The following is a 25,619-nucleotide window of genomic DNA, read 5'->3' on the forward strand; positions in this document are numbered from 1 at the left end:
AGCTCGCTATCATCATCATCATTATCTAAATTTTGTTGTGTGGTTTTTGTTAGTATTGAACAATCGAACTCAATGCAAGCTCAATGCTCAAGGTCTCAAGAATTTGCATTGGCAAGGATGAGAGCGCGATTGGCACGGTCCGCGTTTGTCGACAGAGATTACTTATCAATTTCTGGACGACACAGCCGAATAACGACAGAGTCGTTCAAGACAAACAGAAAAAAGTATCGGGACTTGAGAACAGAACTGCGTTTCTAGCAAATGCAACTTCCGTGATCGATTCATCAAGATGGTTGTAAGTTTATTAGCGCTGATGTGTTTGCTTCGGCCTTGACAACGGCATCTCTGGTTTTCAGTGCTCCAGTCTCAAAGGATTCACGTTCGAGAACTGGTCGAAGACATTCTCGTGTAAGCCAGAGTACTTCTTCGAACCAAGTAATCAGGATGAATTACTTGAGGTGAGCGTTCGTTTACATCGATCACTTTTGCTTTCGTAGTTGTTTGGCGCAGTGTTATAGCGTTTTGCTTTCTTTCTTTTTTTTTTTTCGCCTCGTCGCTGCTTTAGGTCTTGGCCTTTGCCCGTCAAAGCGGAAAAAAAGTGCGAGTGGTTGGTTCTGGCTTCTCGCCGTCTGACATCGCTTGCACGTCGGAGGTCATGGTCAGCATGCTGCATGTCAATAAGGTCCTGAAGGTCAGGTATGCTTAGTCTTGGTCTCTTCTCTGACTGAATTGAGGATATGTAACCACGTTTATCTCGAGGAAAGGGATAAAACACTTGCGGACATTTCCAAGGACGTGACATGTCTCTGTAAATGTAGCCGTCACTTATACCTGCTCATGATTAGTCTGTGCAGCCTTCCGAAGTTATAATACCGCACGAGCACCGATACGCAGATAAAGCGGTGCCGGAGCCAATCAACGGAAGTCGGTCATGCTGGTCGCTCTGAAGACGGTTCAGCTTCATGCGAAAGCAAGTTTTATGGCCAAGTTGTGTGACCGTTTTTGCGCGTGCGTGTGCGCATTCCATCTGCTGTGTGTTTATTGCTGGTGCAAACGCGTATCGTAGCAAGCACGGCGGTAGCCCCGATGGCGCATGAAGGTGACGTCTACTTTAATTAACCTAATCACTGCCTTGCAAATCTACTCCACCTTGTGGGATTCCCCTAAACTTTGAAGAAACACCGTTTTCACTTCAAGTTCATGGTCACTATGCTCTCGCAGCACCATCTGATCTTCTAACCTTCCTGGCTGGTTTGCTTGGCAGAGTGACTGTCCTTAAAAGTTGGTGGTCCCAAGTGGCAATGGGTGAAGACAGTCACAGCTCCATAGGGCTGCGGTGCATAACACCTGATGATTTACAGAGGTTGCACTGCATTAATTAGAACAGCCTGCCATATGACACTCGCTCCAACAGCAGGTATTGTGAGCAGTGTTTTATCCTTTCCTTTGTCTTCCGGTATAACTACTCCAGACAATAAACACTTTCGGCGTGTTATTGAAAACCTTACTTTGCAAGAGCAAGGTTTGAGCACACTAGCAAGCAGTCGACCACACTAATGACTGCATGGCAGCTCGGGTCAATTCTGAGTGTGGACACATTAAGAATGTAGTTCAGGTACCTCCAAACCATATTTCAGCGAAGTTTGAGTGGCCTAGGTCACATTTAGCCACATAAGGGCATGCCAAAATATTTCCCAAGGACTGTGTCTACATCTCGTCAGGCATGTTTCGCTGCCATAATAATGCACAATTCCTCTATCACCTCCTTATCACTATCTCATTATCTTCTCACCACTTTCTGTCACCATCTAAACACTCCTCCTATTACATCCTGTCACCTTGGTATCATGTGATAGTTTTTTATATCACGCACTATCACACACAATCCTTCAAGTAACATAACGCTGCTGCGGCTGAGAGATTCCGTACTCACCTCCCGCGAGAAATTCCTGGGTTCAAATTCACTCAGTTCTCTCATGAGGACCACAGGTGCAGAGTTTAACTCGCTCATTGCAGCCAGTAATGCCAGTGCATATAAAAATCCAAAAAGCTGCACAAGTTGTAGTAGGTATTACAAATCTTATATCTTTGTTGGTTCGCACTAGTTGTACATTTTTTTGCTTTATAATAGGAGTCTAGCTTGCCATGCTTTCATAATAATCAACCAAGACTAGCTTCCCAACATTTATTGCATGCTTTGGGCCATGTTTGGAAGAAACACTGAATTGAGAAAAGAAGAGACACTGAGAATATCCAACCCTGTTAGGATCGGTGTTCACTCTTTCAGCTGTAAAACGTTTATGATTGGTGTATTTTCATTCCATCATTTTTCTTGTCACGTGTGTGTACTTTGAATATGGAAAGCAGCATTCAACTGAAATACTGGGATTGTCGGTGTTGTGAGCAAATAACCTGGGTTGCTGGAAAAAGTCGCTGCATCACGCTTTGACAGGTGGATTTGAAAAGTGATTAGCAGTGGGGTTTGAAAATGTTTTTAAGACACTGGCAGAGACAGTGAATTGCTTCTTTGTGATTAATTTCATGGGATCTCTCTGGTTCTGCTGTTAGTTAGTTGCTGTTTAGTTTATCTAAGAGGTTCTGTGGCGCATAGCAAGATGCCATTTGTATTTCATAACAATATGCCTCCTTCCCTTTTAAATTTTATCATTTTTGTTATACGCTGGTACTAATCTCATGACCGTTTTGCTCTTCTAGTGCCTTCCAGTGCTCTTCAATACTATTAGTTGCAAAGCTTCCCATAGGGCCCATGTATCAAATTAAAGGCAGTTAATTGTTTGTTTGTTAAGTTTGTTTGTTTGTTGTTTGTAATTTTGATTGTTAAGAATTCGGGTGTATATGAATAGTAGTGGCGCACACGGCCACTAAAGGAAACTGCGTCAAAATTTCAAACTTTCAGATTGTCCATAAATGCACAACCACCATGGAAATTAGTAGCAAAAGACTTGCAGTAGCAAAAATTATTGAAGATAACAACCATATAGTTAATTAAGATGAAAAAGAAGAGAGAAAAATGTGATTTCCAAAAGGCAATGATGGCAGTAGCAAAAAGCTTCTATTGACCACTTCCAGATGGCGTGACAATTCATAGGCACCCGAAAAATGCATACAAAATCTAGTCACTTTTTGATGCGGAGTTTGCTAACTGGTAGGATCCAAAAGCTCAGGTGCCTTCCTATCCTGGCTCTTTTGTTGCTCAGTTTTGAATTTGAAATCTTTTTGATATAAAAAAGTATCAGTTCGGACAATGTTTCTTTCTGAACAATATTTCTTTATCTGATAATGCCTCCCAAAGGTGGATAAGGCGAGTGCACTGGTTAAAGCAGAAGCTGGCATCACCTTGAAGAGGCTTAATGAAGTGGAGCTTGGCCAGAATGGACTGGCCCTTATGAGGTATTGCTCTTGAATACATCCCTTCCCATTGCTAGTATTCAAGGCTCACCCGGAGTTTGTGTTAACTCGTTGGTATGCTCATTTGCAGCACTCCTACATAAACTCTGCGCATTATTTTAGGACCGCATATGTTACATCTCGATTACGTCAAACTTGCTTTGATGTATATTGCTTGACCAAAGAAAAATCAGTGCAGAAATATATATATATTCACGGCAAAGAAACAGGCATTTTGAAAACTGCAAATTTGCGTGACCGAATAATAACATACATTTATTTTGGAAGAGGCTCACTAGTTTGTTAGCCAGATTTATTTCCTTATGATTTGGAGAAATAGAAATGAGTTGTCGAAGCAGTTAGGTTTATGATAGTACTTGTGAACTCTTTTAAAGCCTTTAAATTGTTCTGAAGCATGGACAAAAGCTGGACATTTTTTTTTCATCACATTAACTACTGCTTTGTATAGAACTGAAAGAAGGCCAAGGAAGAAGGACCCGCATAACAGGAGCGTAAAACCTTGTTGCTAGGGTCCATATTTCAGGGTCATTGTATTGCATCTTGCCATGAAATATTCCCAGTTCCACAAACTCTCGTCTTATAGTTGTACTTGATTGCTTGGCGTGCTGACATCAATGGCTAAATGCGGTTGTGTCCTTCTAGCCTTGGTGCCGTTTCTGATATAACTCTTGGTGGAGCCATTGCCACAGGTGTTCACGGTTCTGGTCTCAACTATGGCATCTTCTCAACTCAGGTAAAAACAAATTGTAGGTGCTGCATATGCAAGGGGCACAGTCCGCTTGTGGTGGAGAGGAATATCGTTGTGTTTTTCCGATGCTGTTGTGATACGTATTAGAAGTATATGGACGTAGTCTGAACAAACTGTGCCTACCAAAGTGGATGCAAGTGAACCTCATTATTTCCCTTCAGCTCTTGCCTAACCCTAGAGCGATTCCGTTGGTAGAAATCCTTGAGGGAAATGTTGTCAATTTAACCATGATGAGTTTTTCACTTCTAATGGCCATAGCACAGGAGTTTACCAACATATTTACCAAGGTCTTTACCAAGCTGGCACTGTGGTGGCCACTGCCATCAACTCATGAAATCAAAATGGCTTGTTACCCTTCTCCACGGTATCTCAAGGGTTAGGACGCTTGACTACAGTAGAACCCTTTTATAGTAAAGTTACTGGGGCTGGCAAAAACCTTTGCTATATCAGGACCTATATAACACAAGTTGCTGGTGATGGCATGATCCTGAAGATGCTGTCTGGTAATTAAGTGATTACTTACTGGACATGTTTTGTTGCTTAATGAGAAAAACACTCTAAAATATCTCCCATCTCTCTCTCTTTTGTCGTCTGTTTGTTCCATTTTTTCAGTTATAAGGCTTTATGTTTACATCTAGTTAAAGTATATCTTAAATAAGCATTAGTTCACCGTGGCTACGAATACAACTTTCATGTGAAACCCAAAGTCTTGCATGAACACAGCATCATTTTCCGCTCTTTCTGTCTTTTAAAAGGCAATAAGTGAGAAATGCGTGCGGCAGTCATGCGCTCAGCATCATTTTCTGCTCTTTCTGTCTTTTAAAAGGCAATAGGTGAGAAATGCGTGTGGCAGTCATGCGCTGCAAAACCGCACACGCCGCGTCTCCAGTTCTTGCCACAACTGCCTTTTGCGGCGCAGTGCTGTAAATGTTCAGCTGTTTCTTGTTTTCCCTATTTTTCGCTGCACTTTTACTCTCCTTTACTTTCTGAGCAGACCGCACCGCCTTTTTTTATGTTTGTAGACAGTTTTACTTTTTTTTCCCCATGCTCCAAGGCCTACGTAAAATTGGCTTCCTGGTGGTAAAGGCATTTAAAAGGCTCGTCATTTTATTTAAAAGGTAAAGGCTCATTATTTTATTTATTCATTTATTTTTATTTTTCAAAACACTTCCCTCGCGATTCTAGGTAGCGGCTATGCGACGATTTCATTTCGTTAGAAGTTGTCATCGCGACCAGATGTACTTTACTATAACCGATTTTTAACAAAAATGTCATTGCTATAAAGGAGGAAAATGTACAGTCGTCTATGGAAGATGAACTAAGAGTTCAGTTTCACTTTACTGTACTGGAGTTTTTACTATGTCCTAGTTTACTGTAACGAGGTTCTAATGTGCTTAGCTAGCAGACCTGGGTTCAGTCCCAACCGCGACGGCCATGTTTCAACAGAGATGAATCTCAAGGAATCCGTTTACTATGTTTCTTAGTGCACGGTTGAGAACCCCAGGTGGGAGAAATTATCCGGAGCCCTCCACTAAGGCATCCTACATTGCTCGCATTGCTTTGAGACTTTAGACCCCGTAAATAAAACCAAAATGGCTCTTGTGGTTATGGCAGGTAGGAAAAGACCTTGTCTCACATTGTAGCAATTTGCACTGAAATGTGAAAGAGATTGAGATTTTAATTTATCACGGAATATATTGCATAAAACAAGCTTATGTGCTGTGTCATAGTTAATTATTGTTGTTATTGATATATCCCACCACAGCACTTATGATAGTGAAATATAGTACTCATATTATTGAGTGTGCAGTGTTCCTTTCTGATGTTTGTCATGCTTGATAGTAGTTTACTGTTAACATTTCTGTGCTTTCAGTAAAAGGTAATGCTAGCTTTGAGCTCTCATTACCAGATGGTACAATGAAAAGACCACCATACCTGTTGTCGACGTGATACACTCTACTGTAGTGTGACTGGTTTTTGTGTGGAAACTAAAGTGGAACATTATGCTACACTGCAGTTCAGTTTTTGTTTGGTGACTGAAACTGCCTGTGCCTGTAGGTGATCGAAGGAGTCTCAGAAAAAAAACCTTCAACGGCGTTCTTAAGAAAATTATTGCGAAATCAGTGCCTTTGACAAAATTTTTCATTGCTTTGAAAGAAGAAAACGGTCCCTAATCATAATTTATTTGTCTTTTTAATGGGCACAGCGCCACATTTCAAGGTGTGTTCAGTAACATGCTGTGAACAGATATCACCCTATTGCGAAGATGGAGCAACGTGTGCAGCATTGATTCATTGTGGCCACTGGTGTGGCAAGAAGTGTTCTAGCCGTTTTCTTGAAGCATTTGGACAAGAGGCCTATGTTGGAGGAACTGCTGCTGGGCACTTGGCAGGACAAGGGGAAGGGTGTCCAGGCAGTGCTGGCTCTTTGCCGTTTTTTGTGCGCCACCGAACTCGATTCGCGCTTGTACAGCAAACTGTCGTGGGGGTATATTTTTCATGTGCCTTCTGCCACATTGTCACCCATCATGATCCGCTTTCTTCTCCCCTTCCCCTTCCCCAGTGCAAGCAGGCCAGATTTTAATCATTCTAGCCAACCTCTCTGCCTTTCCTTTCAGTAAATCCATCTATCCATGACCTGTGCACACATTTTCCTTGTGTTGATATTGAAGTTGTGCCTGCAGCATTTGTACATCTTGTTACTTAATTTTGTCACTTTTCTAAAAATGGCGATTAACCCTCCTCTGCGGCTCCTCTTTCTCTCTTTCCACTTTCAGCCCCACAATCCTCCCTTCTCTTATGGCGAGGTTCAGGTGTCCACAGAACCTAGTGTGAAAGATACTGCGCCTTTCCCTTCCTGTGAACCAATTATTATTATTATTAACCCTAAGGTCGTGGAGATGGAGCTGATCACAAGCGAGGGCCAGAGGCTCCGATGCTCGAGAACAGAAAACGAAGAGGTGTTTCTGGCAGCTTGTTGTGGCCTTGGCTCTGTAGGCATCGTTGTCACGGCAACAGTGAGGTGCGAGCCAGCATTCCGCTTGCGGGAGACACGCTACTCCTGCCAGCTGCAGCAGGTTGGTAGGCATTTCCATTTGGTTCAGAGTTTTGATTATGTTACCAGCGTTGGCAAAAAACGGCACTGCTACACGCGCGTGTACGAAAATGGAGAAGGCAGCAGGACTGCCTTCTCTTTTGCCTGCTCTGTCTGTGTCTGTGCCAATGCGCTGTTTCCCTCAGTTGAGTGAATGCCAGCTTACGCAACTTTCATCCTAGTTTCTGGAACTTGTTGGGTGGTGTCCTGCTGTAAAGACAATTCTGAAATTTATTTTAATCCATATCCACTGCTTGTTGACCTTTTGGAAGCTTGAGGCCTGTACTTCAGATTCGTTCTAGTGACCCTGCGAACTCATGGAATTTCGAGCTGTTTTTTTTTTTTTATTAATAATAATATTGTTATTATTGACAGCATTGGGAGTTATAAAGGTGAAAACTGTATGTCATCGGAGGAATTCCACCTACCATGGTTGGCTGGTGGAAATCCTCCTCTTTACTTGTAGGTGAGAAGAGGGGCAATGGGGGCTAAGAACGATTCATTGGAATTGAAAGTGACTAGGTATGACTCAGCAAGAATGGATCAAAAAAGCCATTACTAATAGAAATGGAATACAAAAGAAATCGGAAGTGAAATTGAATTGGGATTTGACCAGATAGATGACATGAAAGAAAGGAACCGGAAATTCAATAGAATCAGAATTGAAATCGTTCGGCAAGCGGAAAGGAAAATACTGTTGCATTTCTCAGCATCAATTCAATTAACCGCTTCTAAAGTTCTTTTCTTTTTTCTGCACTTCCTTGCAGTGCATGGAACGAGGTAGGAATGCAAGTACGCTGCTCAACAAGTTTAGGACTGTAAAAAGGCAATGCAGTTCATGCTGTGGTCACTGAGTTTCACTGTCAGGCTTCCAGAGCAGTAGAACACTTTGGAAGGGACTCCACAAATCCGCTGGGCCCCTTTGTAGTCAACTCAGATTCGAACACCTCAGCCTGCAAAGGTGGTTCATGTTTCTATCTTCACATGAAGGGTCCAAGCCCTTTCAGTGTGCGCTGAAGAGACGTACGAGCTAACGGGGACTCTCGCCGTATTCACTCGAAAATTGGGCTACGCTAGTCTGAGGGGCAAAATGAAGTACCTTTCTTTGCCTTCCTCCCTTCCTTTAGGTTCTCGAAAATTTGGATGTACATCTGCAAAGCTCGGACCATTTTCGATGTTTGTGGTATCCACACACAGACACCGCAGTGTGCTTTCATCTGTCCAGAACTGAGGAGGTGAGTTGGGTGTTTTCTTGCGTCCCGCACTCATTTCCTTCCTCCTCAGTGAAGAAAAGCAGCCTCTTTGAGAGACCTTTCTTGCATCATAGTGTAGTATATGTAACAAGCCAACGGATTTAAAGTCAAAGAGAACATTAGCAGATCTTAGTCTTTTTTATTTTCGCCAGGGAAGGAAATTGAATAATTTGGTTTAGGTTAAAGCTATCGACAAGGTAGAAGACAGTGTGTTGCCATTGAGATATTTTTTATCCTATTTTATAAAGTTATCTTTTAAATAATTACTCCTTAAAAAAAATGTCTTGCTTTTAGCTTGAAAGACTTGCCTTTTCTTTTTTTTTTTGTACTGTATATTTCAACATGTTTCTTATGGCTTTTGTTCTTTTCATATCGGAAAGGAGTTGTGCATCAATTGAGGTCTGGCTCTCATACCAGTTTTGCTATTTCCTCTGCAGCGTTTAAAGCTAAGGGTTGCCTACACGTAGTATATTTCTCGTGCTTTTAGTAGCTTCATCGTTCAGACTAATTTAATAGCTTCCCAGTCTTGCTTGTTGTCTAAGCGTTAATTTCACTCCTTCATACTCTGCACATGCCATTTAAAATTGGGTGGCTTGCAGACCTTGTACACTTGTACTCGTTTACAGGAGACTACGAGACCATCGTTTCTCGAGGGTATCTATCTTTGGATTGTGGAATATGCTTTTGGCTACTATGGCATGGAGTTCCTACTCTACCTGAGGTGAGAGGGATGCAACGGTGCTTTGTGGGTAGCTGCAGTTTTGTGTGTGCTTGTTCTCCTGTTCCTTGAAAATTTCTCCGAGCGCAAGTGTTTCGAAATGGCTGCCGTGGAACCATTGAATGAACCATGGTTCATGCTTTCTTTCATGCCGTGCTTTCTTGCCACATGCATTATATGGCAGTTATATCTCATGCTTCAAGAAACTTCTATATGGGCATATATCATCATTATTTTCTAGAACACTAAAGTTCGGCATCTTTATTATTTTATTTTGTGTAAACAGTCAAATTCGACCAAAGTTTAAAAGCAAATGATTTAGGTGATAACAGCAAAAGCTGCGGTTCAGAGAGAGGGCATGGCGATCTCTTCAGGTAAAAAAAAAATAATAAAATAGAGTAAAATCTCTTCCAATTGACTACATGCGAGGCTGCTGCTGAAACCTCACTAGTACAAGCTGGAAATTGGTTGTTCAGACTAATTATAAAATCGTTAAGCAAGTTTGGGTGACTGCTTAGTATATACTATGAACAACTTTTGTTGATGGGCAAATGTGCCACGTTTGGAATTGGGTAGGACCATTGTATTCACTTCATGCTTAAGTGTTTCAGGGTGAGTGAATGTTCTGGTACGTTTTCCCGATCTTATTTTTTTCATATTGTTCTTCATGTCGGGCAACCTGCATTAAAGGCTGCAAATTCTTCGGAGGAGGAAAGCTTTGGGTACAAGAAAAAGAAAATAAGAATAGATTTAACAGCTGTCATTTCATGGCTATCATAAGACACGCATGTTCCTAGACACGTATACTTGTCACTAGGAGTGGATGCCATAAATGGCTTTGCCTACTGCTTGCAGCACCTGGTTCCCATCTTGGATTCCCTGGCTGAACGTGCTGTTTCTGCGTGTGATATTTGCGCCCCGCCGTCGGAGGGTGGACGTGAGTTACCGGGTGTTCAACTATGAGTGCCGTTTCAAGCAGCACGTCAACGAGTGGTCCATCCCAAGGTAGGACAGCAATGTATACTACAGCAGTGACATATGTAAGGAGCTACCCTGCCTTTTTTTATTGTTTTTTTTTTTAAGGCGAAAGCCTTTCTTTCTAGGCTCATGGAGAAATCTCGCATCTGTGAGGTTTGCGAGATTCCATGAGATTGCACAAGATGTGCGACGTCGACGACATAATTTCTGCGTTCGGCTAGTTAGGCCTAGTCCCTACAAAAAGCGCCATAGGGCCACATGTAAGTCAGTTCAGTCTCGCATATCGAGAAGAGGAGTCCTGAGGTGCTGATTTCGCCGATGATGAAATCGAAGAAAAGAAAGGCTGAAATGAAATTATAATAAGTACACAAACACGAAATATAAAGGCAGAAGAGAAGAGGTTAACGAGAAGGAGGGGGCAGAGCTTTCGCCATTAAGTTCTTAAGTGAAGCTGAATGCAGTCCTGCAACTTTTTTTTCTTGAAATTTCCACCAAGGCCGAGTTTGTCAACCATACTATAGTACTACAGTTTGTTCCTGCAAACATCGGTTCCCAAGTTTGTATTTTTTAATGCCATCAGTTCAGGTGATTTCTGTGCACAGGAGTGCATTTGCAAAATCGTAAATGTTAATTGCACATGATTGCACATGATTGCATGCTACTGACATTTCAGTCGAAATAAATAAAAGAAAATGGACATGGGCAGGGTAATCAATGGTTGCTAAGGGTAAGGGACTGGATTCCAAGAAAAGTCAAGTGTAGAAGGGGTCAACGGAAAGATTGGTGGGGGATATTAGAAAGTTTGCTTGGATTTTTTTTTTTTTTTAGCTGTGAATGTTCCAGGATCAGGTTTATTGGATGGATATGGGAGAGGCCTTTGCGTTGCAGTAGATGTAGTCATGCTGATGATTGCTTGTTCATCCCATGAAGAACAAATTGGGACTTGTATTATTTTGCCTTAAGCAATTGGTAAATGGAGATGTTATGTTTAGGCATTATTTCAGCCATTCAGCAGGGGTGCAATTATTTGTTCAATAATATCTGCGACATCATCGTTGAACCAACGGGGCATGGTCTCTAGCCATGTACCCAGTTTTGATTTGCTGTTTTTGCTGTCCTAGAATAGTTCTGGAAAATGGTTTCTTATGCTGTAGGCAGCGGACATCAAGCAATGATTCAAAGCTGGAAAAAAATCGTGGAGTTAACCTTTAAGGCACGTATGCCATCGTTGGCTGCAGAAAGGCATGTTCTTATCTGCGGCTTTTTTAAGGGCATTGGAGGATTGCAGGTCAGTTTAGGGATTGAATTCAATTCATATGGTTTATTTATCCTTCAAAACATGATAAAATCATGTCCAACATTGCTTCACTGTTTCAACATTATAGAGGGGGCAGTACAGCTACGTCCACTTGTCGAAACGTTGGCTTGACTTGCGAGCTCTTGTTCAGTGTTCTTTCATGCCGTGTAGCCATCTTCTTTCTCTCGTTCTACCCTGAGTAGAGCTGTTAGCAGCGTAAGCTAATTTCGACATGTGCTTTGGTGCAAACTTCAAAGCAGTGTCATATTTCATGACAGTAAAGTCATTAAAGTCATGGTATATTGCACAGTACATGGCATGACACTACATGAGGGTGAACATAATAAAACAACATAAAGGCCGAGGGAAGCCGTCATGTATTTCGGACAGACGGTATGCATTTGAGAGAAGCTCACAAGGGAGTGGGGACGTGAGAGAGAAGTTTGCCCTTTAATGCCTGATAACTTGTGCGCATCTACTCAATTTTAACCACAGCCTTGTGAACTGAAACATGTGGACAAAAAAGGTGGAAACGAAGAATGCTTGGCAAGTTTGAAGTCTTTGAGCAGTTCACAGAGAACCTTGGCTTGTTCCAATTACTATACATACAATAAGGCCTGTGTTTGGAAACCGGAGAGTGGTTAGCAGAGAAAAATTGGCCTCGTGTACATTTTGTTTAGAAATGGGGTTTTCTTTGTTCTTGAATTGTAGGGAAAACACAGCTCTAGCCCTATGGAAGCTGAAGGCATGGATTGACACCACTCCCGGTGCCTTTGTTCATATACCTGTGGAGATACGCTTCGCCCAAGCGGACAACATCTATCTGAGCCCCGCATCTGGTCGCGACAGCTGCTACATCAATGTCATCATGTACAGGTGAGGACATCAAAGCTGTTGACTGTGTGTGGGCTGCAACAATTCGTCTGCAACTTAGCACAATGCCGTGTATGATGTGTGTTTCCCAAAAGCCTGATGGCCGCACCCTCAGTGAGCAGCTGGTAGACTTGACAGTGTCTACTCGCAACCAGAGACTGTAAATAATGTCAGTGTGGCCTTTCTGGTTAGGTTTGTGGGGCTCCCACCCTTGCTTTAAACCATTTTTATTGCGTTTGCACGAGCTCTAGCCGCACCTGGGGCTAGGGAGAACAGCACATCCGCAGCTAAACGGTATCAAGAGGGCAAACCGTTCATTTGAGTCTTCTTAAACCGGATGGCATCCTTGAGGCAGTGTGACTGCCATTGCTGGGATCTTGCATTGTGTAGTTTAGTGGAAGGTTTTTCTTTCTTTATATGCGAAAAAGAAAAGGGCAGATTTTTGGCATGTCTTCTTTGTGCAAAGTTTACGCTCCGTATGTAGGTTTTTTTTTTTTCTTTTTCCTTTAAAGGCAATTTTAAGGATCCTAAGATTGGGATGGGGCGCATTTGGCAAGCACTCACAGATTATGACTAGCAGCTTACCGGTATCGCTGAAGAGGAAAGTATATAACAGTTGTATCTTACCTGTACTTACCTATGGGGCTGAAACGTGGAGGCTAACCAAGAGGGTTCTACTTAAGTTGAGGACAACCCAGAGAGCTATGGAACGAAAAATGGTAGGGGTAACATTAAGAGATGGGAAGCGTGTAGAGTGGGTCAGAGAAATAACTCAAGTTACCGATATTCTAGTGGAAATTAAGAAGAAATGGGCGTGGGCAGGACATGTAGTGCGAAGAGAGGATAACCGATGGTCACTTAAGGTAACAAACCGCATTCCAAGGGAAGGAAAGCGTAGCAGGGGGCAGCAGAAAGTCATGTGGGCGGGTGAGGTAAAGAAGTTCACAGGGGTCAAGTGGATGCAGCTAGCACAGAACCGGATTAATTGGAGAAATATGGGAGAGGCCTTCGCCCTGCAGTGGGTATAGTCAGGCTGATGATGATGATGATGATGATAAGGATCCTGTGTTTACTTGAGGCTTTAGTTATACCTCATCTACATCATGCAGCAGTTTGCATCGTGTGCACTGCTGGTTTTGAACTTGGGAGGCAGCTGCCTTTTTTTATGACTATTTGGTGCAATTACCTTGTAAAACGTACTTGACCCCTTCAGGTTGCTGTTATAATTTTATTAGAAGCAAACCCTCTGCCTCCCTTCCCGCTATAATTTCACACAAAAAAGTTTGTTTGTGCTCTTGCTCACTCATTTGTCGAGCCAGAGCCGTCAGATTCCCGAGGTGGTGCGGCGTTCGCTGCGCAATTTCTGTCTTCTTATATTGGTGCCTTCCGAGACTACATGACAACTGGCGGCAAAGAATGCCAAAATCCGGCCAAAAGCAACCTTGATAGCTCTATCAGCATGCTGTCACGTAAACCTGGCATGGGCGGCCATTAGGCGGAGCTCAGCTGGTTTCGTGGGGCCATCACAGGCCGCAAAGCCTGTTTGGTGACAGCGGTTTGACAGCCGTAACGGAAGTCAGAATGAATTTGAAGAGGGCTGCCACAGCTTGTAGTTCATGTGAACTTTAATCGCGTTTGCCAAAGCTGTTTGCCAAATAAAATTATATTTCTCATGCCCGTGTCATCAAGGTATCACAGTGAGAAAAGGGGGAGAGGGTGGTGCTTAAATTTTTTTAATCTAAGCACCTCCCCTGCACTTTAAGTATTGCGATAATGAGAGGGGGGGGGAGGATGCAGGAATCGAGTAAATACGGTAGTATATCCAGCTCTCAAGAAGGCCATTATATCGTATACACGCGTGTAATGGCCGCACTTTTTTTTCCGAAATTGGGGTGAAAATTGGGGGGTGCGGCGATTACATGAGAAAAAAGACACCGAAAAACATTATTTGCGGTGGTACCTTCCTTTATTATTGTCAAAATACTCCTCGTCCTCCTCCGCTAAACTCGTCGGGATTTCAGGCTCGTCCCGTGTCCAAAACATCACTCCTCGTCGTCGTCCTCCTCCTCCGAACTCATCGGGACTTCAGGCTCGTCCTTGTCCCAGATGAGGTCATCCTCCATACTGTCCAGCCTGTTTGATATCCCTGTCACCTTGAAACATTTTTCAACAGTCTCGAACGAAGCGCGAAATCCACCCATTGCTGGCTTTAAACACGGTAGCCGCAATCCCCTTGCTGCGTGCAATGTCTAGCGCTTTCATGCGCAACATCTCAGCCGAAACAGCAAAGCCGTTGCGCCGCGTCTTCGTCACATACTCGAGAAGTGAGTCTTCAACTTCCGGAAACATGCTCTGCTTCCCTCGGAAAGCGCGCCTCTGAACATTTGTTTTCCTGAGGGCATCTTCTTGGGAGCACCATCGCCGTACACATATTTTGTCAACGCCGAACTTTCGTCCAGCCGCTCTTTTTCCTTCTTTCGCTTAGTGAATCACTTTCAGCTTAAAGTGAGCGGTATAACTAATGTATTTTCTTACGAGGAAAAAGAAAATCTTCAGCTCACGAGCGCAGAACAAATCAGTGCAGCAATGTGTTCCGATTGAGAGATCGCACGTGATATGCTTCGGGCGATCGAGGGAATGGCTGTAAAACGGAGGAGCGAACAGACTTGGATTGGATTGGATTGGTTTTGCTGGCATCACCCTTTGTAACGGGCGGGCATCGCTGCGGCTAGGAGCGCCCCCTTTGTAACGGAGGTGGTGGCCGCTGCCCCCATGCTCGACTTTTTTTTTTTCCTCAAATATTTTGTTCTTAATTCTTATTAGCAATTCTACTTCTAACCTTACGCTTCATTTTGGCTTTCACTTGATTTTTGGGCCCCACCTGGCGGCAGTAACCACAAAACGTTCCGTATTTCTTGCACCGCACAGTAGACGGCACTGCCCAACTTCCTGAAACTCATGGTGCGGCTTTTACTCGGGAAATTTTTTAGAAGTTTTTTTTTCCCAATTTTCTTTCTAAAGTTCGGGGTGTGGCCATTACACGCGTGTATACGGTAGTTAGTTTTCCAACAGAACACACCGCTTGCTAATTTTTTACATGCGCTTAAAGAAACAAACTTGAAAATTGTGAAAACTGGTCAAAATTATAATATTAAAGTACCAGAATGAACACTTAAAGATCGTGCAATCATTTTTGTTTTTGAAGGTGTTCATTGTCTTGAAATTCAGCAAAAAAAAGAAATTGCATTACTTCTAGTGGCTAAATATCTCTGCAATAAAATGGCACTCCACAGAAACATCCTGCAGAGGTTAGGGCTACTTGTTTTGAGTTACAGCATTCTGGGTGGAAAAAGGCATGGCGAAAATGTGATGGTTTGCTGGATAACTATGACATCTTATTACAGCTCCTTCTTTTTGCTTTGCCTTTGCTTTAGGCCCTATGGGAAAAAAGTTGCCTACGAGACATACTGGGCTGCCTACGAAGGCATCATGAAAAGTCTTGGCGGACGACCCCACTGGGCTAAGGTGGGTGTGTGGCACTTTATTTGGCGGCGAGCAGTGAACCATGGGCGCCTTTTTAAGGTCTTCCACTTAATCAAAGTGGATTTGTGTGAACTGTGGTGTCATACTTTCGTTCGCTATGTTATAACATCTTTATGAGTCGCGCAAAGCGTTGCAGGCATGCTGGAGCAAATATTGATGTTTCGTGCTGTGTGGCTACGGCTTGCTTCAGGAAAAACTTCAATATGCACTTTAGTTTTTATTTCACAGATGGTTACACAGATATATAAAGCTTTTTTTTTTTGTGCAATGCACGGGTGTTGTAGTAGCAACTATGGTGGCTATGAATAACATTCGCAGTTGCAGCACATTTAGTGATAAAGCTGACTGCTGTCAGGTGATGGCGTGGTAGGCGTTCGAGCTACACTCTTGACCCTTCTGTACAGGCCCTGTGTACGGGCACAGTGAATGATTCGTCAGTGCTCACAACGTGTGGAAGAGCTCAGCAGCGGTAGAAGTAGGTCCTCTGTGACACACGACATCCTTTATTACTTCAGCATTCCGTTTTTGCGGTGCCACTTCCACACCACGAAACAATGAGTACCCTGAGGATGACCACATAAGCTTTGATTTGTTTATAGGAAGGGAAAGGCGTGGTAACTGTCTCACTTGTTTTCTGTAGACACCTCAACCGCGCCGTAAGGGAAGGGAGGAAGGTGGGTGTGAAAGTGGAAAGAGAGAAAGAGGAGTCGTAGTAGAGGGCTACGGAGTAATTTCGACCACCTGGGGATCTTCAACGTGCGCTGACATCGCACAGCACACGGACGCCTCTTCGTTTCGCCTCCATCGAAACGCAGCCGCCGAGGTCGGGTTCGAGCCCGGGTACTCCGGCACAGTAGTCGGGTGTCTTACCACTGCACCACCCCGGCGGGGCACGTAAGCTTTGAGGATTTCCTGGCAGGTCCTTTTGAGCTGTAGGACGTTGAGTCGGATTGCTCCAGTAACACGGAATCTGAGGATTCAGAAAATGACGACGTTATTCAGGCTCCTTTACCTGCCAAAAGCTAAAATGTGATAACGAATAGTGGCTCTGATTCCATATCTAAGGCCTTCTTCGCTAATCTGCATCTTACAAGCAGCGATGCTGTGAACCTCTCTCCTCCCCCCATTACTGTCTATGCGACAAATACGGAAAGCAGTATGTAGACGCAAGCTTCCAGCAAGAGATGTCCCGGAAGAAAAAAAATGTGCAAACGTACAAGAAATGAGTGGGTTTGCTGGCATACTGATCTGCACTGGAACGACTTTGGATCACAACTGGGCAAAAAGTGATCTTTACGATGTAAACTAAATTTTCCATGCCATGGCCCAGACTGGTCTCTGCTACTGGTAAGGTTTTGGGATTTCGCGGATGACGATCTGAGCATACATCAGGGTCATCTTCGTATGCAATCCTTGACAAAAAAAAATATATATATATAAATAGCAATTTGTACACTATGTTGGAGGCGTGCAAACAAATTTTCATTGACAAAATGGTAATTTCGTGGCATGGGCGCCTCACCTTTAGGCAGTGCATCTCTAGTATAGCCCACAAGTATGGAGTCAACCTCTACAAGCCTGTACCAAGAAGCGCTGCACCTTGAGAGTGAAATTTGATGGAAAATCTGATACCAAAACAGCCTTGAGTCATGCGGAAGGAATTGTGGCTAGCTTGATGTATGGTTCTACCGGATTCAGTCGCACAAATTTAGTCGACAACTTCTTCTGAACATGCCACTTGCCTCACATCTGTTATATTTGGCACTCTGCTCCAGTCGAAAGATGTTTCCTAGAGAAATCACTAAAAGAAAAGTAAAAGGGGAGGACTAGTCATTGATCTTGAATTTCAAGATGGTGTAAAGGCGATTAAGTGGATAAAAATGACGGGTTCGTGTGGTGACAGCTGTTGCTTGCTTTGCTGGCTTTCGATTCTGTAAAGAAAAAAAAAATAAACGAAAGTTGAGTCATGGAACCATGCAGGATCCTTGACTACAAAGCTTTGAAAAAGGACATGAGTAATGTAGCCAGGTAGCGTCTTAGGTGAAACGGAGAGGCATCCATGTGCTGCGCAACTTCGGTCCAAGTTAAAGGACCCCATTTGGTTGAAATTTCCGGAGCTCTCCACTACGGCGTCTCTCCTAGCCTGAGTCAATTTGGGACGTTATGTCCCACAAAACAGACCAAATTGCTCCACGTCAGTGCATGTTAAAGCACCCCAGGGAGTTGATGGAGCCCTCCACTATGACGTCTCTCATAGCCTGAGTTGCTTTGGGACGTTACGTCCCACAAACCAAACCAAACTACTACACGTCAGTGCATGTTAAAGAAACCCAGGGGGCTGAAATTTCTGGAGCCTTCCACTATGGCATCTCTCATAGACGTAGTCACTCTGGAACATTAAACCCACAAACCAAACTACTCCTGCATCCCGAATGGACTTAAGTGGTGCAGAAAGGCGGCTGTGAACCTCATCATTGGAACTGCTGTTGTGAATACCTGGGTCATCCGTTTAATGCTCAATTATGAAGCATCACAAATTTTTGAATTCCATGAGGAGTTGGCATGGTCTCTCTTCTGCACAGCTCAAATTAGAACTGAAACGACGCAGAGAAGGAATTGCGTCGTTAAGCAGATACCTGATGGGTCCGCATGGACCGCCCAAAGGCAATGCAAAGTATTCTATACATTGTCAAGACCTTTCAGAAAAGCCCAAAAGAGGCGAGCCGAGCGTGAAGGCGACAAAGTAGCCACATTTTTTGTTGATTGCCGAGAGAAGCCATTTTTGTGTTCACCTTGTTTCAATGCCTCCACGAGTAGACCGCCAGATAATTTCCGGAATAATTTCGAAATTTCCGGAGTCCTCCACTACGACGTCTCTCATAGCCTGAGTCGCTTTGGGACGTTAAACCCCACAAAACCAAACCTAACCAATGGACCATGCTTAAAATCTTAATCTTATGACATGGTTAGGGGGCAAATACTGCAATTTCGAATATTTTTCTCAGAAAAGAAATAGATTCCGATAAAAAATAGAGAGGAGAGAAATAGATTCAACCTGAAAATCTATGTTGCAGTCTTTTCCGTGTATTGACTGACATACATGAGAGCTGGTCGGTGAGTTGTAAAGTTTGCGGAGGATGCAAAAATTCCTCGAATGCAGTAGCCGATAAGGAGTCATTCATTTTACATTGTGGGTCCACTGACATAGGACTGTCGTTTTGTGCCATAGCCGCGGCATTTAAATTTCTGAATGAAAATACTGGACCGTTGGCTCGTTAGCAACCGGACATCATCATTGGCTGAATCTCGCAACCGAAGGCAAGCCAGCGCATGCGATGAGCGGCAGAAGCAGTTGTTGACGTGGGTACCCATTACTTTCTCACGTCTATGATTGGTCCTTTGCTTTTTCCCTCCATGTGTTTCTGTCACTCTGATAACACGCCAAAGGGGATAGAAAACAAGTAATGGAATCGCAGGGCAAAGTAACTCAGATGTTGATTTTTGTGGTAGAATACAAATTGTAGCATTATATATATTTTCATGAAGAAGAGCCTGAAAGGGAAACACTTTTGAACAGAGAGTGCAGCTGTGTCAAATTTCTGAAAGAGAAAGGAAACTTCATTTTCCATCTCCTTAGGGCATTTCTCTCATAAGGTGGAGGGCTTAGTACAGGGCCCCATTGGCTTGTACCACATTGTGCACCTGATGAGCTGTGTCTTTTTTTTGAAACAGCATGTTCATGTGGGGAAAGGAAGTTTAAAGTTATGGATGGTCGTGTAGAACAATGCTCATGTTCAGTCTCTCTTGGACAGCCGTTTGTCATTTGGTTGTATGTGAGCATTTGTTCTCCTTTGCAATAATTGGAGTACTGACATTTAAAATGTCTCTAGCAAGCAAGTACACCTGGATAAAAGAGTGTCCACATTGAAGGCCTTGGCACATATTCGGACATTTCAAGTTTGGCTTTACTTGCTGCAGTAGACTGTTTTTTAAGGTAACAACCATAGCAATTCTTGAACAGCAGCAAAAAAGAGGAAAGAAATTCAAATGGCCTTGTAGCAGGGCTGAAGAGTTGCTTGACAAAGGTTCGCAAACAGTATTGGTAGAACTGTAAGAGTCCCATTTACTAGCTAAATTCATAACCCCATGCAATAAGCATATCCGTGGAATGTCTTAACTGGTGAAACAGAATTATCCCCCTTTTTTTTTTCTTTTTTTTGATGGGTGAGGAGCTAGTCACATTAGAAATGTGGTGCTGGCTATAAAAATGGCCCAAGTAGAGGTCGCAAAACAGACAACTCAAATATTGTTGTGCTAAAACAATATGCTACATGGATATGAAACTTGCATGCAAGGTTGGGAGGCTAGAATGAATAATAAGTACGGTACGAAGCATGAGCTTCAAAAAACTTGCTAGCCAAACAGTTGGCATTGAGCACAATCAGACGTTGACCTGTATCGACAGATTGTTCCAGTGAGCGGTTACTTCCACTGGAGCTAGGAAAGGCCAAAAGGTTACAGGCGTTGCCCTTGCCAGCGGCGTTCAAAAGCTGACTGTGATGTCACCGCTCTAGTTTCGAGCATGAAATACTTTTCGCTTCTTTTCTTGGCAACCAAGGTTCATTGTCAAGGAACTGCAATGAACATTCTGCCACCTTAAATTAACTCAGTTTCATGTGGTGATAATTACCGTGTTATCGGTAACAACATCACAGGTTTTGTTAAAAGTGGGAGGGGAAGTGAATTCCTTTAAATCCAATTTTCTGAATAATAGATGCATCACTTGCCACCTTACTAGGGATTGATGTAGTCACAGAAAGCCAGACAGCCAATTTTTTACTATTGGGAAAAAAAAAAAAAGACTGCATCGAGTTGTTCAAGTGTTTCTATTGGAGATAAATCTTTTTGCCAGTGAGTCTTATACTGAAAATGGTTTCAAAGATTGGCTGTGGAAGAGTCATAATAAAAGCTATTGCTCTGAAAGTTGCTAGCAATCTTCGAAGCAAGTGCAGCTTGACTTCGGCCTTAATACAATATTTTAATCTTTTTTTTTCTATTGTATTTCTTTTTTTTACTTATGCACTTTGTCTCAAAATTATTTAATGCAGAAGGCTTAAAGTTTGCGTGAAAGTAGGAATAGTTATTTTGCTCGTACATCACTAAAAGTATATACCTTGAGCGAAAAAATAAATTGATGTGGCTTTGATGCTATGGAACTGTCATTTGTGGTAATGTTTTATTTGTAAAAAGGCAAATGGACTTAGCCTATTTATTCTAGTTCTAATCATGTATAAGGCATTCTTTTGAAATCTCTGAAAGAATTCGTTTACTTGGACCTTATTGTTTCTGAGAAAAAAAGGTTTATAAACCGGTTAAAATGTTGTTTCTAGAGAATGTCTAAGGGGGAAGCCTCTGAAACCATCTCGACCTCGAAAAAGGAATAAAAAGGCATTTATATATAAAGTAATCAATACCCCTATCTAATATATTTCTGAAAGCTCAAGAAGTGCCCTATGACAAGGGTGCAAAACTTTCATTTTTATTTAACTAAATAATTCAGTCATTAATTTTTTTAGTTCCCAGAAGAGTCTTACCCCACCTTAATTCTTTTCGGACTGTGAAAAAACGGGTGACTCTAAGGGTTCGTGGAAAAATATTTTATTAAATTTAATATATGCATGGTAAGGTATACTCAAATGTAGCTGTTTAGTGCAATCTTTTGAGCACATACAAAATATTTTGTTTAAACGTTATATACATGGTGTGAACAAAACAGTCTCTGTGCCCTGCGAATGTTCTGGAAAAATGGCACAAAAAGCTGAGAAAGGCATGGACATCAAAACAATAATCTGCAACAAAATAAGTCAGAATATACAATGTGTGCTGCATTGCTACTTTTCTTCTTCTTCTTTTTTTTTAGTTTCAAAGATGTGGTAGGCCTCTCTTCTTGCTTCTATTGTTGTTCTTGTTTTTTTTTTTTTCTTCTTTTTTTCACTGTTTGGGAGAAGTCACCATCCGTTTCCCAGAGTGGTTGTTGAGAGTCTGACATATCCATTCTCCTAACTACCCCATTAAAATCCAATGAAGCCAGATCACCAAGGGACTAATGTATAATTTAGTTGATCCTTTTTGAAGGTGTGCATTTCTCACAACATTGATAACATAGCTTACAGGTCTTGGCAATTTTTTTTTATCCTACTATAGTTTATTGTCGGCATGTTTTGCGGAGGGGTGACGGAGAGTGAGCTGGTTGGCCATCATGATTAAATATCTCCTCAAGGAGCTCCTATTTGAAAGCTATGGGATCAAACCCGGCTCAACGCAGCTGAAAGCATTTTGCACATAGTTGAAGTTCTGAAGAAGTCACCACATGCATTGGAGCTTTCCATGTTGAAACCCTAACATAGGTTGCTAAAAATCTTGTGAATAAAGGTAAAACAGTGAGAACACGTGATGAGCACGCATAACTAAAGAAAGAGCTGAAATTGAAAGTATGCGGACTTGGACCACTTGAAGAAATTCCAGGTGTGCATACCTGGTTCATCCGTAGTGAATGCAGTTGAAGTATCATTATAATTAATATTGCTTGATTCATCATGAGGACTGAAGTCAGAGTTCATGACACGCTAAATTCGTCATTAAATGAAACGCACTGGACACCGCAGTACGAAGCACAAACTAACAACTGTTTATTACAACAGTAGTGATATAAAACATCTATTTATTTATTTATATTTTTATACAAAGAATGACAAGTGCCAAGAGGCTAGAAGGATGTGCAAAAAATCAACAGAAGGGAAGGATGATAACCAGAGATAAAAATCAGATATCAAAAACAATCAAAATCAACAACAACTATTGTTAGGGCAAGTCCATGCCCCTAAGAACTAAAGCACCAGCTAGTCATGGAAACAGATCCGGCGGCATGCAAATACCCTCCCGGCTGCTGAATAAGTGTCACTTCTTTACCTGAGGGAGACAGGGCGACATTGCTAATCCATGTCTCGGCTCCCGCAGATTTAATTGTGAAGGCTTTGATTTTCTCCCTTCATGTCCAGTTTGTTCCGTTTCGTGAAGAGTTCAGCGTGTCAGAAAGCTGCAAGTACAACCAACTATTCCCAGTTCTCGTTCTCTCGGAGCTTGTGGAGTCTTCTGATTTTTGTCTGCTGCCGTCATAAAAAAAATGTGCATCAGAAACGGTGGATTCATGCGACTCGCTGAGTTCTTGGCATATCCTGGCACGAGCAAGACACCATTTCTGTTCACATTTGGGACCACTTTGTTCTCAATAATTCTGAGTGCTAAGGCATAGATAAGTTATAGATGTCAAACTACATTCTCTAGATAGGCCATGTGCTCCAGCATGCGCATATTTTAGTTTGGCAGCGTGTAGAAAACTATTGATTATATGTGATCAATTTCCTATGCAGTGGTCCCAAAAAAAGTCGAGGCCTAAGAAACCTACTAGAGCTTTGCGAATTGGCTCAAGCTTCACTTCAGATTTTTCGAATCTAAGCAACCCTCCTTACTTAGCGGTATAGCGGTCGTGAAAAAAAAAAGGGGGCATTTGGAATTGAATAAATAAGGTAATCCTGATTCTGAAAATATTAGTTGCCTTGTCGGTTTACGGTTGGAATTAACACAAAGTTAAAGAAAACAAAAACTGCCCTTGTGTGTGGTTTTTCCTCAGTGCACGAATATCGCAAGCGAAATGAAAGTTGTCTGAAACAAATTCTTGATCCTCAGCCATGCTGCTGTCAGGACTGCTCCAAGAACCAGCTCTTTTTTCTCGGGACAGTGCAGCCACCAACATTCTTTGTGAATGACGCTATTATGAAATAACTGTTATCAGGCTAAAAATGTGCTAGAGGCTAGAAACATGATTTTTCATGTACCGCTACCACTCCCCAATTTATAAAATTGTAGCCAATGCAATTGCTGACTGCAACTCATTTTGACGTTGGTAGCAGCACAGTATCGATGATGAATACAGTTTGGATTTGGTTTGGTTTAATTTGTGGGGTTTAACGTCCCAAAGCGACTCAGGCTATGGGAGACGCTGTATTGGAGAAGTCCGGAAATTTCGACCACCTCGGGTTCTTTAAAAGAAACCAGCACTGGCATCGCGCAGTACATGGGCGCCTTGCTTTTCGCCTCCCCCAAAAAGCAGCTGCCGAGGCTGGATTCTATGCCACATCCTTGGGCACAGTAGTTGAGCGTCGTAACCACTGCTTCACAGTTTGTGGTTAAAGGGTCAAGGATTGTCATCATTGTGTGAACACAATATGGTGACCAGTTCTAGCTGATGGCAAGCTGTAGCTGATTCTGTCCATAGGGAAAGCTAATGACTGGTAGCGTAGAAGTCTTCTTTTTTGCAGGGTGTTTCACTTGGTTTGGTATAGTTTATTAAAATGAAATTATCAGAAGGTTAATCAAAACAGGATGGCCCACCAGCCATGCATATATATAATATTGGCTAATGGGCTTGAGCTATCCTGTCTGACCAGGTAAGCCAGGAGAGGATTATTTTTTTCTAATGCTCACAAATGAAATCACTTTTCTAGGACACAGGTGCAAAATTAGTCTGCAGCTTTTGCATGGCATCGCACACAATAAAAAGTAAAAGCTGTAAAATGCTGTAAAAGCAAAGCTTTTTGTAAAGCTCATTTTGTATGTGCAAATCAAGGCATAGACACAAGTTTTTTCTTACGTCATTGTTGTCTAAAACAAAATGTCAAAGTAGCTGCTTTTTTTTTTTCTATGTGGAATAAACGAATGGAATTCCATCTCTGCTCATGTGTTGCAATCAAGGGACAACAGGCACATCACTTGGAAAACCATTTTTACCATAAATCAGCTCAACCTCTAGCAGCAGTGCTCTTTTAACTATACTTTATTGATAGTTTCGTCAAATTCCTGTATTTCTGACTATTTTTCTTGCTGCTCTGTGCTATTGATTGTCACTATGATTTGCATATCTGTGAATTACATATTATTATTATTATTATTATTATTATTATTATTATTATTATTATTATTATTATTATTATTATTATTATTATTATTACGGTTGTAATAATGGAAGAATTTTATTTGTGGATTCAGGCTGCATCCTGTGTACAGAGAGAAATGTTGGCAGGCTAATTTTTTGGTTGTGCTGTGCACTGTTTGCATCCCGTTACACGAGTGTAAACACTGTGTTATCAACTACAATTCATTATTATCTTCTTTCATCTTCCAGGCCTATAATGCAACTGCAAAGGAGATTCACGCAATGTATCCAAACTTCTCCAAGTGGTGTTCCATCCGTCAGAAGCTTGACCCCCAAGGAATGTTCCTCAACCCTTACATGGAAAGGGTCCTGGGCTCCTAGATGCAAGAGTGCAAAGTATTTGTTGAAACCGTGTTATTCGCTCAGTGCGTGGAGCTTGCCATGTTATGGCCATATAGAGTAGTGACCCCGGCATTACGGGAACAGCCGCCGATAGTCAGGCTGTATGTGGTAGCGTAGTGTAGATGCAGAGCTTGAGAAAGGCATATTATACGAAACGCGATGTTTTGCAATAAAGGAAAGAGCAAACTCGGTTTGCCCGGGTCTCTTAATTGGCGAAGCCGTGCTGGCGGTGGCTCACTGCTGCTTGTTCATCGACAGCTTGTGCCGCTACCTTTTTTCTTTTTCTGTCTCCC

At 42.3% G+C, this 25,619-nt stretch overlaps 1 protein-coding gene across 1 annotated transcript; it reads left to right on the forward strand.

The window, feature by feature from the left end:
• Nucleotides 1-54: 54 nt before the first annotated feature.
• LOC146182313 (L-gulonolactone oxidase-like) lies at nucleotides 55-25,533 on the forward strand. The gene is made up of 12 exons (XM_084577420.1): nucleotides 55-295; nucleotides 357-458; nucleotides 566-691; nucleotides 3,314-3,411; nucleotides 4,072-4,162; nucleotides 7,068-7,253; nucleotides 8,398-8,505; nucleotides 9,150-9,244; nucleotides 10,097-10,246; nucleotides 12,228-12,392; nucleotides 15,824-15,914; nucleotides 25,174-25,533. Exons 1-12 carry the CDS (start codon nucleotides 290-292, stop codon nucleotides 25,303-25,305), a joined length of 1,350 nt encoding a protein of 449 aa, XP_084433546.1. The 5' UTR covers nucleotides 55-289; the 3' UTR covers nucleotides 25,306-25,533.
• The last annotated feature ends 86 nt before the right edge of the window (nucleotides 25,534-25,619 follow it).

Source organism: Amblyomma maculatum, chromosome 8, assembly GCF_055883805.1.
Source record: "Amblyomma maculatum isolate TAMU_Amacu chromosome 8, ASM5588380v1, whole genome shotgun sequence".
In the NCBI taxonomy this organism is placed as follows: domain Eukaryota; kingdom Metazoa; phylum Arthropoda; class Arachnida; order Ixodida; family Ixodidae; genus Amblyomma; species Amblyomma maculatum.

Bases quoted from the DNA above. Each gene is read 5' to 3' on its own strand.
- LOC146182313 (XM_084577420.1), top strand. The intron at 459-565 runs GTGAGCGTTCGT...TCGCTGCTTTAG, and splicing joins ATCAGGATGAATTACTTGAG to GTCTTGGCCTTTGCCCGTCA. The intron at 12,393-15,823 runs GTGAGGACATCA...CCTTTGCTTTAG, and splicing joins ATCAATGTCATCATGTACAG to GCCCTATGGGAAAAAAGTTG.